Genomic DNA, 14,607 nt, shown 5'->3' with positions numbered 1-14,607 from the left:
GAAACGGCATTTGTCTTATGCAAGGAGCGCAGATTGCTTGCGCTCTGAGTATAGACATCTGAGAGCCGGAGAAAAGCCTATCAGAGCCGCTGGCTTTGATAGGCAGTTCCCCTCAGCCAACCAGCTGCCACTATTCGGGTAACCGGCGTCCCACGTCCGGTTATATGAATAGACAAGACAGCTGGCAACCAACCAATAACATACATTCGTGCATTTATGCACGAATGTGTGTTATTTGCGAGAGGGGGTGGTGCTGCAGCGCCCTCTATAGACGGCCACCAGAACTGCGGTTAAAATGTCAAAATGACATTTTAGCCGAATAAAAGTTCTTAAAGGGCCCGTTTTTTTCTTTTTTTTTTTGTGTGACTGCGGGAGGGGGGGCGGCGCCCGTGCGTCCCTATGCTGTGCGGTGTAGGTTAGGAAGCATTAAGCACCTAGGTGCAGGAAGTGGAAAGATTAACTATTCTGCCTAGCAACAACACTTTGAAGGCATCTAAAAAAAAAAAAAAAAAAAAAAATTTCGTAAAGGACTAATGACATTTTTTTAAAACTACTGATGTAATGTTATATTTATGGGTGGAACTCCACTTTAAAAGGGAGGTATGATAGCATGACTACATGTGGCATCTGAAAATTTGTTTTGCCCCTATAACTTATGCACACCCTGTGGAAACCCCCCCCCCCCCCCCCCAACCTAGAATATGCACCGCAACTAAAAAATCTGCAACTGCTTTAATACATCATTCAGTAGAATATCAGAACAGCCTAAAAAGGAGGTGTTACAAGACAGTGGACTCATGGACAGGGCCTGAGGGAAACGAGGACCTGGTCTCTAAACAGCAGAACTAGGTCTACAACAGCCCAACCTGCACATTAACACCACAGATAAATGAGCACATTTGGGCTTTAGCGCAAGCAAGGCACATTTACATTATGCCCGTGTTACGAACACATGAATGGGCCCCTAATATTTTGCTAAATATAGTATGTTGATCTAAAACTACCTATGGATTCGGCAACCTAGCCAACTTCCAGATGGCGTGGGTGACAACAGAAGTAGCTTTATAATAAATCAATCTCAGAGATAACAACCAGGGCCCTCCATGTCGACCCAGTAATTTATTAGCACATTCTTATCCATTGCCAAAAACATCAATTATCTAATTTAACCATACAATAAAACTAAAATATCATGAAATTATTAGATGATGAAGTCTAAAATAGCATAAACTATCACTGGCCACAAAAGCAACAGCTCCTTGCTTTGGAACTGAATACTTAGTCCTACGTGTACAAACATTCTTTTGCATAACTCTCTACAAGGTCAAGTAGTATTTGACTGGATAGGCAGAACAATGTGGTGTAACATTTCGACCTAGACCAAAAGGACAAAAGTGACTTTTGTAAAACAATGTGAAAAGAAGCAACAAAAAGATCTACAACACGTGGCTCGAAGGTTGCAAAAATTGTTCAAGGCTGCCCTCTAATGCATACATTTAGCATTACACATTCACAAAGCAACAGAATTCCTGGAACTTGAGTAGCCATTAGCAAGATCTTCTCAAAATAAAAGTTGATTGGTTTTTATGGTTTACGGAGTTTTGCACCATTTTATTATATAAAGCTTAAATATCCAAGACGACAGACATTAAAAAATGTATGTACATGATAACTGCCTAGGGAGAAACTTCAATTCCAATAATTATAACATGATAGCTCATACTGCATATACAGTAACTGCTATAAGAATTTGTAATTGTAATTTACTTTTACCATACAATCCACAGCATAATATGATTAAAACAGAAAAACACACATTTATCTGCTTCCGTGAAACAAGCAAATAGGTAATTCCAATTGAAAGAAAATTTGCCCAAGCTTTATAAATGAAGTAAAATTCCACTTTGCAAAAAATACCCAATCATGTCCACAGAAATAAATAAACAAAAAATAAAACCCCCACACACATTTTTGCTTGCACGTGATTGCATGCTGGTGGTCGGCAGAACTTCACCTCATTCACCAAGCTCTGGTGAAAATTCCCTTGTAAAGTAAACAGCCATTAGTAAATTAACCTCTGTATGTATAATATTGCCCCAGAAATCAAATTCTTTGTCCAAGTGAGTGACTTTCTGTCCCCCCCCCCCCTCCTTTGATGAAATTATAGCGGGGGAAACACTTGCACATTACATTACCTCTTCCATACTATGTCCCCTCTGCATGGGCCAAGATAGATTATGTCCTTTCAGAACCCTTCACAATAGAACATTGGGACGAGACAGCAATGTCAGATATTCTCTCTCTAGATCTCTAGAATCCATTTAGGCAGGATTAAAAACAATCCAAAATATTCAGGGTTGGGTTAAGTAGTACAAGATATTGACCTACACAGATTTATTATTTTCCCTTAGGCCGGGTTCACACCTATGCAAATTGGTTGCGGCTTAAACCGTATCCAATTCGCATAACATTATAAAATACATTGATTTCAATGAGGCTGGTTCACATATGTGCGATGCATTCGCACTGCATATTGCCGAAAAAACTTGCGCCTTTTCTAGGCATTGCGGTGCGGCTCAGGTGCGAATTTAGGCCCATTATCTTCTATGGGCACGCATCTGATTCGTAGGTGTGTTCATTTCTCATCAGGATTTCTCTCATTCTCCTCAATACACTTCCCCCTCCCCTCTCCCAGGTCTCCAAATTCGCTGCTAAAACGGAGATGATCTGCTGAACAGTTCTCTTATCTCTCTGCAGCGATAACAGAGCTGGAATTCGCACCGCACAAGTGTGAATCCAGCCTTACAAACCCCACCACATCCCTTTCCAATCACCTATGGGAGTTCAATGGAGACATCTCCCACCTGAAAATTAACCACTTCAGCCCCGGAAGATTTGGTTGCCCAATGACCGGGCCATTTTTGGCGATACGGCACTGCGTCGCTCTAATTGTATCCAAAAAAGAATTACGTAATTTCCCCCCCCCACAAATAGAGCTTTCTTTTGGTGGCATTTGATCACCTCTGGTTTTTATTTTTTTTTGGTATAAACAATAGAGCAGGGAAAAAAAAAAAAAAAAAAACAAACACACACACACACACACACACACACACACACAATATCTTTTACTGTTTGCTATAATAAATATCCCAAAAATGACTATTACTTTGTTTTTAAATAAAATGTAGAAGAATATATCTTTTTTTTTTTTTTTCAAAAAAACAAAAAAGCGTATATTCATTGGTTTGCGGAAAAGTTATATTGCGTTTACAAAATAGGGGTTAATTTTATTATACGTTTTTTTTATTTCCCCCTAGTAATGGCGGCGATCTGCGATTTTTACCAAAACTGCAACATTATGGCGGACACATGGGACACATTTTTGGGACCATTGTCATTTATACAGAAAAAAATGCAGATTACTGTAAAAATGTCACTGGTAGGGAAGGGGTTAAAACTAGGGGGCAATCAAGAGGTTAAATGTGTTCCCTAATGTGTGTTCTAACAGGGGGGGGGAGATTGATCGGTGTTCATACATCGTGTGTTCATACAATCAGTCTCCTTGTCCCTGAGAGAACTGGGATGTGTGCGTTTATTTACACACACACACACACACACACACACACACATTCTCATTCTGTACCGAGCAATCGTGGGTGCCCGGCGGTCATCGTGACTGCTGGGCACTCGCGTCGGCTCCGAGGATACGATTTGGGAATGCGAGCACCGCCAGAGGCATCTTAAAGAGCCAACGTACATCTACGACGGCTCGCGCAGGTGGGGCCAGCCTGCAACAGTATAACTGTGGTGGCTGGTCCGGAAGCGGTTAACTTCTCAAAGTATGGAGCCATAGGGTTAGCCATGCCAACTTCAACAAAACGTAAAATTTCCAAGGATTTTTTCCACCCTCAAGTATCTGAGATACACCAATCCCTCCATAACTTGAAAGATTACTTTTAACATGAAACTCTTTCCTCTTCTTTCAATAGTTAGAGCCCTGCTTTCAAAGTGGCAGTCTGAGATATGTCTTCTTGGTTTGGCCATTGTAATAAACATCCCTTGTAATAGGCAGTGGCAGGTACTCTTTATGGAGGGATCTGGGGGTCTATAAGACCCAAAATCCCTCCTTTGCACTTGAAAGCATTTAAAACAGTCAAACTTGGCATTTTTTAATTAATTAATTCTTTGCATGCACTGATGGGCCGGACATTAGGCGGCTGTGGGCCAAAGGTTGCTGACCCCTGACTTAAGATAACAATGCAATACATATATTGTTTTTTTTTTTGTTTTTTGTTTTTTTAAGGACAAACAAGATTATTCATGATATTGTCTTGCACCAATATAATTTCCCCCCCCCCCCAAAAAACAAAAAAAAAACAAACACACCCCAACAACAACAAAACTAAACAAAACAGACGTTAATGTTAACTGCACAAAAAATGTGTGCATGTTATTTTGCAATTTGTCCTGTTTAACCACTTCCCGCCTGGCCTATGGCAGAATGGCAGCTGGGCGGTGGTTCAGTTATCCTGACTGGGTGTCATATACGTCCAGCAGGATAACTTCTGACGCGCATTGCAGTGATCGGTGGTGCGATGTGTCAATTCTGACACACCGTTCTCGGTAAAGAGCCTACGACGGAGGCTCTTTACCACATGATCAGCCGTGTCCAATCACAGCTGATCACGATTTAAACAGGAAGAGCGGATCGGCGGTTCTCTTGACGGGGGGGCTGTGCTGATGCCCCCCCATGGATGCCAATCAGTGCCCACAAAAGGTCCAGTCAGTGCCCATTATGAATGTGTGACAGATCAGCGATTCCCATTAGTGCAGCCTTTCAGTGCCCATCATTGAAGGAGAAAACTTATTTACAAAATTTTATAACAGAAACAGAAACAAAAATCGTCCCCCCCCCCCCCCCCTCTATATCTTTGGTCTTTATTTGTTGTACAAAAACAAAAAACCCAGCAATGATCAAATGCCACCAAAAGAAAGCTCAATTTGTGGGAACAAGATACATTTGTTTGGATACAGTGTAGCATGACCGCACAATAGTCATTCAAAGTGCAACAGCGCTGCAAGCTAAAAATAGGCTTGGGCAGGAAGGGAGTGCAAGTGCCTGGTATTCAAGTGGTTAAAATACTAAAATTAAGATTTAATGATGCAACAAAGCGAGGAGGAATAGATATAATTTTTTTTCTATTAACTATAAATATTTACAAACACACACGTACGTGTGTCAAAAAAAATGGAGAGGAAGAAAAAACAAAATTAAAAGGTTGCAGCTACCATCACCTTCTCCGAATATACAGTAATGCCAACTTTGTTTAATCAAAGTTGACAATTACTGTAAACTGGGAGGTGGGGTCCGAGAAGCAGGGCAGAGGTACTGAAAGTGCTACACATGTCCTGTGTGCAACGATGGAAGATTCTTGGGCACGTGAAGCACACCCAAAAACTGCAACTAGTTAATACCGCTTTAATGTGGAACCAAGTGGAACCAAGTCCATCGACTTAAAGTATAACTAAAAGCTCTCTATTTGTCCCATTTACCATTATCAGTGAAAGTAAATGAAAATCCCCAAATGTTGGGTTGTTCAAAAAAAAAAAAAAAAAAAAGTAAATAGAGGGGAAATCTTCCAATGGGGTACACTAGTTCCGGGGGACCTGGGAGTCCCCCAATTTGCAGGGATTTCCTCTCACTTTGTTTGCCTATGGGACAGGAAGTGAAGGAAAATGTCCGCAATGGGATACAGATGGTGAAAATAAATCTGACAGGGATTACTATGCTCCCTTACTCTATCCCAAAAAAAAAAAAAAAAAAAAAAGTTTAAAATAAAATCTTGCCTATTGTTCCATTTTATCGTTTAAAAAAAAATAAAATAAATGAATAATAATATGCATTCCCAGCATGCTGAGGCACTTAAACCCCCTTCCTGCCCAGGCCAATTTTCAGCTTTCAGTGCTGTCACAATTTGAATGACAATTGCACTATCATGCTACACTGTACCCAAATTTCTTTTTTTTTTAGCATAGTCTCTTTGACTCAGTGATCACAGAGCATGAGCACAGGCGCGCAGGCAGCTCATGCATGGGAGGTTTTCTATTGACGCCCTCCTGGCAGTTAATGCCCGTGCTGTAGCCATCATTCGGCTATAGCACGGGCAGGAGGTTAAAGTGGAACTTTAGTCTGAAAATACTTCCTGATGGATCACTTCAGGCTGGCCCCTTTTGCAGGTTTAGCTATGTAAAAACTTTAAACATAAGTGCCTATACCATTTAAAACCCAGCAATACACTGTCTCGCTCTGCTCATGCACATGCACAGTTGTGCTCTATTTTTCAGCACTGTGCCAAACATGTAGAAGGAGATTTACTAGGCTTCAGCAAAAAGAAACAGGAGCAAGGCAGGAGGCAATTTACAGCATACACAAATTTTGGAAGCTTAATTATTAATGTGGAATGTATAATACGTTCCTTGCTGAAGAACATTTTTTTTGGGCAACGTTCCACTTTAAGGTACGCACTCATAACTTCACAACATCTAACCTCTCCCCTGATAATTTACCCTTGTATCCTATTAGCAACCCATGTTGTTTTGCACAAATTAAACAAAAGGATTTTCAATAGTATATTTTAACAGACAAAAAAAAAAAAAGAGATGCGGGGGAGGAGGAGAAATTTGGGGCTTCCCACAACTCAATTTTCAACCAATTCAGCAAGAATTGGCCAAAATTGAAGCTGTATGTAGCTAGCTTCACACTGCCAAAATTACTTCTTACTGAAGTAAAGATAATGGAATTTCAAAGAAAGGGCACTATTTCAATCACACCCCAGTATAGTACATTGTGGGTCCTACAAATAATGTATACACAAAATTCTATTGAAACAGATATTTGTTTCACCATGTATAAAGTCCAAGCATTAAATTATACAAAAATCACATGGAAACAAGGATTCACATTTGACTGATCTAATTTTGTTTGGTTTGTCATACTCTGTGATCTATCTGAAGCTATACATAAAAAATTTAAATAAATAAATAAAATAAATACCCACCAAATGTACCATAAAAACCTCTTGGCCCACATGTCCCAACACCATATTTCCTAAGTGATGCCAGTGCTGCTGCCTAAAACAAGAAAGAACGAACGATAAAATAAATAAATAAAAATATATATATAGTGTCAACTCATTTCAAAACAATAAATCAAGGTCACCTGAGGCCTTGGAGCGTAAAAATGTTACTGATGTTATTACTAAAGTTTTCTAGGAGAAAAGTTCCTACATTAGGGAGCAATAAAACACTTGCGTATAGATGTGTTAAAATGCGTGTCGACACGCATGCATACATATTTTTTTTTTTTATTATTTATTTCCCCCTTTGTTTAGGCTTAATTTACATGCTAACAAAACACGTATACATGCGCAAGCATATGTTCATGAACAAAGATTTTTGGATTCTGTGTTACGGATCTAAAAGCTGCTTATGTTTATGCGAATGGCTCCATTAAAAACAATGCAGCTGCATTCAGATCCGTAGTTAAAAAGTACATGTATGCATTTTTTTTCCAGCCATGTGAACGAAGCAAACAAGGTCATACTGTACAATGAAATACTGAACACCTAGAAAAAATAAAAACAAACAAACACACACCAACATTACAAGGAGACAACTGAAGTTCATTATGCTGCGCACAGAATATAGGTAAAAGGCTACACACAAACAAACAGACACCCAAAATTAAACCCCGGAAACTGAAGTCATGATTATCCTTACCATAATAAAATAAACAAATGAATTACCATAATATGTGACTAACTTTTAAATCAAAACAGGAAATAGCTTAGCAAATGCAAACATCTTGTTTTGTTAAAAGAAAAAGAAAATCCTTTACCAAACAAGGAATCATGACCGGAATGGGAAATGTTTAAAGGAGCTGTAAAGGATTTTTTTTTCCCCCCTAAATAGCTTAATTTACCTTAGTGCAGTCCTCCTTCACTTACCTCATCCTTCCATTTTGCTTTTAAATGTCCTTATTTCTTCTGAGAAATCCTCACTTCCTGTTCTTCTGTCTAACTCCACACAGTAATGCAAGGCTTTCTCCCTGGTGTGGAGAAAGCCTCTTGAGGGGGCGAGCAGGAGGTTCAGGACGCCCACTAACACACAGCTCCTTTCTCCATCTGCAAAGTAGAGAGTGTCCTGACTTGCCTGCTCGCCCCCTCAAGAGGCTTTCTCTACACCAGAGAGAAAGCCTTGCATTACTGCGTGGAGTTACAGAAGAACAGGAAGTGAGGATTTTTCAGAAGAAATAAGGACATTTAAAAGCAAAATCGAAGGATGAGGTAAGTGAAGGAGGACTGTACTAAGGTAAAGGAGGCTATTTAGGGAAAAAAAAAAAAAAAAAAAAAAAAAAAAAAATATTCCTTTACAACCCCATGGACATCCACGCAGAAACCCGTACAGATGTCTCTAAAATTACCCCCGAAGTCCGAAATTACATGCAGGAATGAAATTGCGCGAGTTCAGCTGAACTCGTATGATTTCATTCCCGCCGTCAGTGTGAACCAGAGCTTAAAGCGGAGTTCCAGCCTTTTACTGTTTATTAGAAGTCAGCAGCTACAAAAAGTGTAGCTGCTGACTTAATAAAACAGACACTTACCTGCTCCACAGTCCAGCGACGCAGCCGCCTGGAGCTCCGCTCCTCTCCCCCTCTCTCCGCAGGCACCTCCATTTAGTGTGGACACCCGGCCGTGACAGCTTTCGGGTTCATGACCAGGCACTCACTACGCATGCGCGAGTCGCGCTGCGCTCTAGGAGTGGACAGGCGATCTCCTGGGACCGGTCACCTGGAATTACCCTGTTTAAAACTAAGGGCCAGATCCACAACGAGCGGCCGTAACTTAACTTTTCCTATTTAAGTTACACCGCCGCAAAATCTCTACCTAAGTGCCCGATCCACAAAGCACTTACCTAGAAATTTTCTGCGGTGTAACTTAAATCCGTCCGGCGCATCTAATGGGGCGAGTCCCATTTAAATTAGGCGCGCTCCCGCGCCGGACGTACTGCGCATGCTCCTGACGCGATTTTCCCGACGTGCTTTGCGCGAAGTTACGTTGCGCAGAGTTTTGTGAATCGCGCCGGGTAAAAAAAGTTGCGTCGGGAAAAAAAAAAATTAAATTTAAAAAAAAATTTGACAGCGTCGCGGGAAAGAAGGGTATACTTTTACAAGGTGTACCAACTTTACACTTTGTAAAAGGTACCCTATCTTTGCGTTTGCAAACAAGCAATTTACAGAGACTTCACAAAGGGAAACCGCTTCGTGGATCTCCGTAAGTGCTAATTTGCATACCCGAAGCGGAATTTCGACGAGAAATGCCCCCAGCGGCGGCCGCGGTACTGCATCCTAAGATCCGACAGTGTAAAACTATTACACCTGCCGGATCTTAGGAATATCTATGCGTAACTGATTCTGTGAATCAGTCGCATAGATAGAAACAGGGATACGACGGCGTATCAGTAGATACGCCCGGCGTATCCCTTTTGTGGATCTGGCCCTAAATTTCTACTAAAGTCAATTCCTCCTATAAGTGATTTTCTAATTTAGACACAGATGCAGATCATCAGATTTGTCAATTCAAATAAAAAATAAAAATAAACGCTTTCTTTGTTGATTACTATAATACCAGACTGTCTATTGTCTACAAATCTTTTAGGTTAGGGAAAATAAAAAGGGTTCATCAAGAACTTGCTACACCTACTTATCACACTGAAACTTTGGTCTATAAAAAAGGTGTGTATATACTTATAATAGATTGAGTCATTAGAACATAGAGACCATGCATGTTGTATATGTGAACACTTGTAATGTAAGGAGGAGAGACTTTATGATAAAAGATCCACAAACAAGGTGACCTACCTTAACTCTCTCATTATCTAAGAGACCAAGAAAATTAAAGGATGCAAAATTGATGCATTCTTTTCCATTCACAATGATTGTGTGGCTTGGAGGTCTGAAAGATACATTATGAGACATGTTATATTCAGTCATTTCTGAAACAAAAATATTACAATCTACTACAATAAAGAAAGCCTTTAAAACCATATAAATGTAAAACTAGGATTACATTTTGCAGTATTATGGGGAAATGTCCAACTAAAATTAAAACAAAAAAAAAAAGGTGTTCGATGTGTATACTGTATTCGCATATCAAGTAGAATTACTCTTGCTTGGCACATGACAAAGAAAAAAGTATCTCTACATAGGAATAAATGGAGATTGTGGCATGTATGCGTTAGGAGGAGCTGTATCCAACAGATTGAAGGTGAGGCTGGGTGACACCCAGCAGGTCAAAAAGCAGACAGGGCAGCTAAGTGCAAGACTTACAAGGGGGGCAAGCATTTTTTAACCCATTAAGTGTACCTGCACTGAAAGTGCAGTCACACTTTAAAAACTCCTTCCATTACCTGCCTATAACATGCATACCTGTTTTGCAGGAAACATGATATAAATCGCAGACAAGAGAACATCAGGAAATCAGTACAAAAATGTCAACAACTTTTATTCAAGTATTTCTTTTGTAAAAGACACAATATAACCATTTATACTGTACACACTGAATACATAAAGCATACTAAACAGTGCATTCGGAAAGTATTCACAGTGCTTCCCTTTTTTTCTTACAGCCTTATTCCAAAATGGATTAAATTCATTATTTTCCTCAAAAATTCTACAAACCATACCCCATGACAACGTGAAAGAAGTTTGTTTAAAAATCCCTCTCTCTCTCTCGCACAAACTTTAATGGCATCCCTCGTACACGGTACAAGAATCAGAAAGGGGAAAAAAGTCTGAAGAGGAGCAGTCTGCAGCTTTTCGGATCGTTAGTACGGTGCATTCGACAGACGATTTGACTTTTATATCAGACAAAAGCTGGATATGCAGGCGAAAACGTCTGATTTTCGGATGGTCAGTACAGAAATCCATCATACAAATGTACAAACACACATGCTCGAGATCAAGGAACGACTGAGAAGGGTTCGGTCTTGCAAACTACCATTCGTACTCTAGAATTAACATTCGCGACACGGAAATTGATGAAATATCAAAATTTTCATCTTCTTTAATGGGATAATAATGAAGCCGCTTTGCTAGTGATACTGGTAAAGTTATGCCAAACGTATTTTAAATAGCATTTGTTTTGTACAATCTGAAAATCGCAAATCAACATTAGAGTGGAGACTGTGAGCCAGGCTTTCTCGTCCACATCAGTGCCTAATAGAGCGGCACGATTCTGGGAAAAATGAAAATCACGATTCTCAATTTTATTTAAAGTTATTTTCAACACAAAACGGAGCTTATGTGCTTAAATACAGTATATGTAAATCTGACGGACTGTTTACATGCTAAATTTTAAAAGCCGCAGCAAACCTGCTGACCTTACATGCTTGCTAATGTGAAAGAACAGCTCTGATTTTCACATTTAACTAAATCACATTAGCAAGCATGTAAGGTTTGCTGCTGCTTTTAAAATTTAACATGTAAACAGTCTGTCAGATTTACACATACTGTATTTAACCACATAAGCTCAGTTTTGTGTTGAAAATAACTATTGGGTGTAACAAGATGTCCGCTTGCCCCCTTCTCACTATCATTACTGTGCAGGAGTGTGGGGTGGAGCAAGACGGCGGCGACAAAACGTCACTTCCCGTTGAGACAGCCGCCGCCGGGTGTACCAAGATGGCCGCCGCTCCGGAGCTAGGCCGAAGCCGGGGACTTTCCCATGGCCACACCCCGAAAATCGCGAGTCATCCAACCCGGAGATTGTGGGGGGGTGAATCAAGATTACGATTTTCTTACGATTAATCGTGCAGCTCTAGTGTCTAACCTCACAAATGCACTTCTTGCGGAAAAAAAAATGGTCAAAAACATTCCTATAGACACTCCTAAACATTGTGGACAGCCTTCCCAGAAGAGTTGAAGCCGTTATAGCTGCAAAGGATGAGCCAACTTAATATTGAACCCTACAGACTAAGACGTTCATGTAAAGGCAGGCGTCCCAATACTTTTGGTAATATAGTGCAAGTATTTACAGCCTATGCTCAATACTTTGTTGAAGCATCTTTGGCACTAATTACAGCCCTAAGTCTTTTTGTGTATGATGCTACAAGCGTGGCACCCCTTTTTGGGCAGTTTCTCCCATTCTTCTTTTCAGGACCTCTCAAGCTCCATCAGGTTGGATGGGGAGCGTCAGTGCACAACCATTTTCAGATCTCTCCAGAGATGTTCAATCGGCTTCAAGTCTGGGCCACTCAAAGACATTCACAGAGTTGTCCCATAGCCACTCCTTTGTTATCTTGGCTCTGTGCTTTCTTTGTCCTGTTGGAAGACGAACCTTCGCCCCAGTCTGAGGTCCAAAGCTCTCTGGAGCAGGTTTTTATCAAGGATGTATCTGTACATTGCTGCATTCATCTTTCCCTCGATCCTGACTAGTCTCCAAGTTCCTGGCACTAAAAAATTTCCCCACAGCATGATGCTGCCACCACATGACGCTTGCTATTCAGTCCAAAGAGTTCATTGTTTCATCAGACCAGAGGATTTTGTTTCTCATGGTCTGAGAGCCCTTCAGGTGCCTATTGGCAAACTCCAGGCTGGTGGCTATGTGCCTTTTACTGAGAAGAGGCTTCTACCTGGCCACTCTACCATACAGGCCTGATTGGTGGAGTGCTGCAGAGATGGTTGTTCTTCTGGAAGGTTCTCCCTCCACAGAGAAATGCTGGAGCTCTTTGAGAGTGACCATCGGGTTCTTGGTCACCTCCCTGACCAAGAACCTTCTCCCCGATCTCTCAGTTTGGCCTGGTGGCCCGCTCTAGAAAGAGTCCTGGTGGTCCCAAACCTCTTCCATTTATGGATGATGAAAGGCACTGTGCTCATTGGGACCTACAATGCTGCAGAAATTGTTCTGTACTGAGATACAATGCTGTCACAGAGGTCTAAAGACAATTCCTTGGACTTCATTGCTTGGTTCGTGCTCTGGCATATACTGTTAACTGTGGGACCTTACATAGACAGGTGTGTACCTTCCAAATCATGTCCAATCAAATGAGTTTACCACAGGTGGACTCCAATCAAGTTGTAGAAACATCTACAATCATAATCAGTGGAAACAGGATGCACCTGAGCTTAATTTGGCAAAGGTTGTGAATACTTCTGTAAAAGGTGATTTGTTTTGTTTTTTATTTTTGATAAATCTGCAAAAATTTCAAACAAACTTCATTCGCGTTGTCATTATGGGGTATTGTTCGTAGAATTTTAAGGAAAATAATGAATTTAATCCATTTTGGAATAAGGCTGCAACATAACGAAATGTGGAAAAAGTGAAGCGCTGTGAATACTTTCTGGATGCACTGTAACTGTCAATCGGCTTGTTTTTGGGAAATCCCACGGTTTAAAAAACACAAAGTTAGAGGAAAGAAGCAGTTAGTTACCCAGAAACGATGTTATAATTGAGAGCTGGGTGATCTTTAGAAACAGGAGGCACAAGAGGTTCTGGGTGCCACTCTTCAATCAATTCTTCTTTCTCCTGGAAAAAAATAAAAATACAATTTCATTCCAAAGAAAGCGGGTACAGAGCACAGAAAGCAAACAGACTGCCTGCCCGCTCCTCTAATCTGGGTTACAGCTCTCTCAATAAAAATAACTGTTTGTTTGTACTTACTCTGTAAAAGTTAACCTGTAAAATGCAATAATATTTTTTTTTTACTTTTTAATTTATGTTCCCCAATTACCTTTTCGGTGAGGTCAGACCTTTCCTGCAATTTGTAAGTCTTAGAAAATATAAGTCGTATAATCCACAGGATCAGAATCCCTTCCAGTATTAAATGGTATGCAGGTGCCTGAAAAGAAAGAAAAAAGGGGAGGTTAATAACCTAACGGGCCCACCACCAAATTTTGCAGCATGTTTTTCTGTGAAGGAGGAAACAAACACCTGCAAACTTGAAAACATTAATCTACGTTGAACATTTAGGCCTCATTTAGGCGAGCAATGGCGCCATCCGATTCCAATAGTCTCTGCGCTTTAAACGGACCTCTGAGACTATCACAGTGCAGGTGCATTTATACGGAGACTTGATTACACACAGTTGGATTCTATTTATCATCATTAGTCATTTAGGTAAACATTGGATCATTCAGAGATCCTCATTGAACTTCCTGAGAGAGTTTGCTGCACTGAAAGTAAAGGGGCTGAATAATTTTGCACGCCCAATTTTTCAGTTTTTTATTAGTTAAAAAAGTTTGAAATATCCAATAAATTTGGTTCCACTTCATGATTGTGTCCCACTTGTTGTTAATTCTTCAAAAAAAATTGTTTTATATCTTTATGTTTGAAGCCTGAAATGTGGCAAAAGGTCGCAAAGTTCAAGGGGGCCGAATACTTGTGCAAGGCACTGTATATTTATTAATTTCACACACAATGGTCCTTTATGAGCTTTGGGCGGAGGTGACGCTGCTTATGCCCTGCAATCACTTGGAGACGGGTGGGGGCCATCTTCCCCTCACTTGTCTCCATGTCAGGCTAGGGACAGGTCCGGATCGCCTCCGCCGAT

General features: G+C 40.5%; 1 protein-coding gene across 1 annotated transcript in view; it reads right to left on the bottom strand.

The window, feature by feature from the left end:
* SPTLC1 (serine palmitoyltransferase long chain base subunit 1) overlaps window positions 1–10,013 on the bottom strand; it is an 84,853-nt gene extending 74,840 nt beyond the window's left edge. The window contains exons 1-2 of the mRNA XM_040354797.1: window positions 9,920–10,013; window positions 7,059–7,131 (exon numbers count right to left, since the gene is read on the bottom strand). Of these exons, the coding sequence (XP_040210731.1) occupies window positions 7,059–7,131; window positions 9,920–9,933 (87 nt within the window). The 5' untranslated portion in view covers window positions 9,934–10,013. The remainder of the gene's footprint in view (window positions 1–7,058; window positions 7,132–9,919) is intronic.
* Window positions 10,014–14,607: the final 4,594 nt, after the last annotated feature.

The sequence above is a fragment of the Rana temporaria genome, chromosome 1, assembly GCF_905171775.1.
Source record: "Rana temporaria chromosome 1, aRanTem1.1, whole genome shotgun sequence".
Classification (NCBI taxonomy): Eukaryota; Metazoa; Chordata; class Amphibia; order Anura; family Ranidae; genus Rana; species Rana temporaria.
The sequence above is the reverse complement of the archived record's forward strand: the minus strand, read 5'-3'. Positions and strand labels throughout refer to the sequence as shown.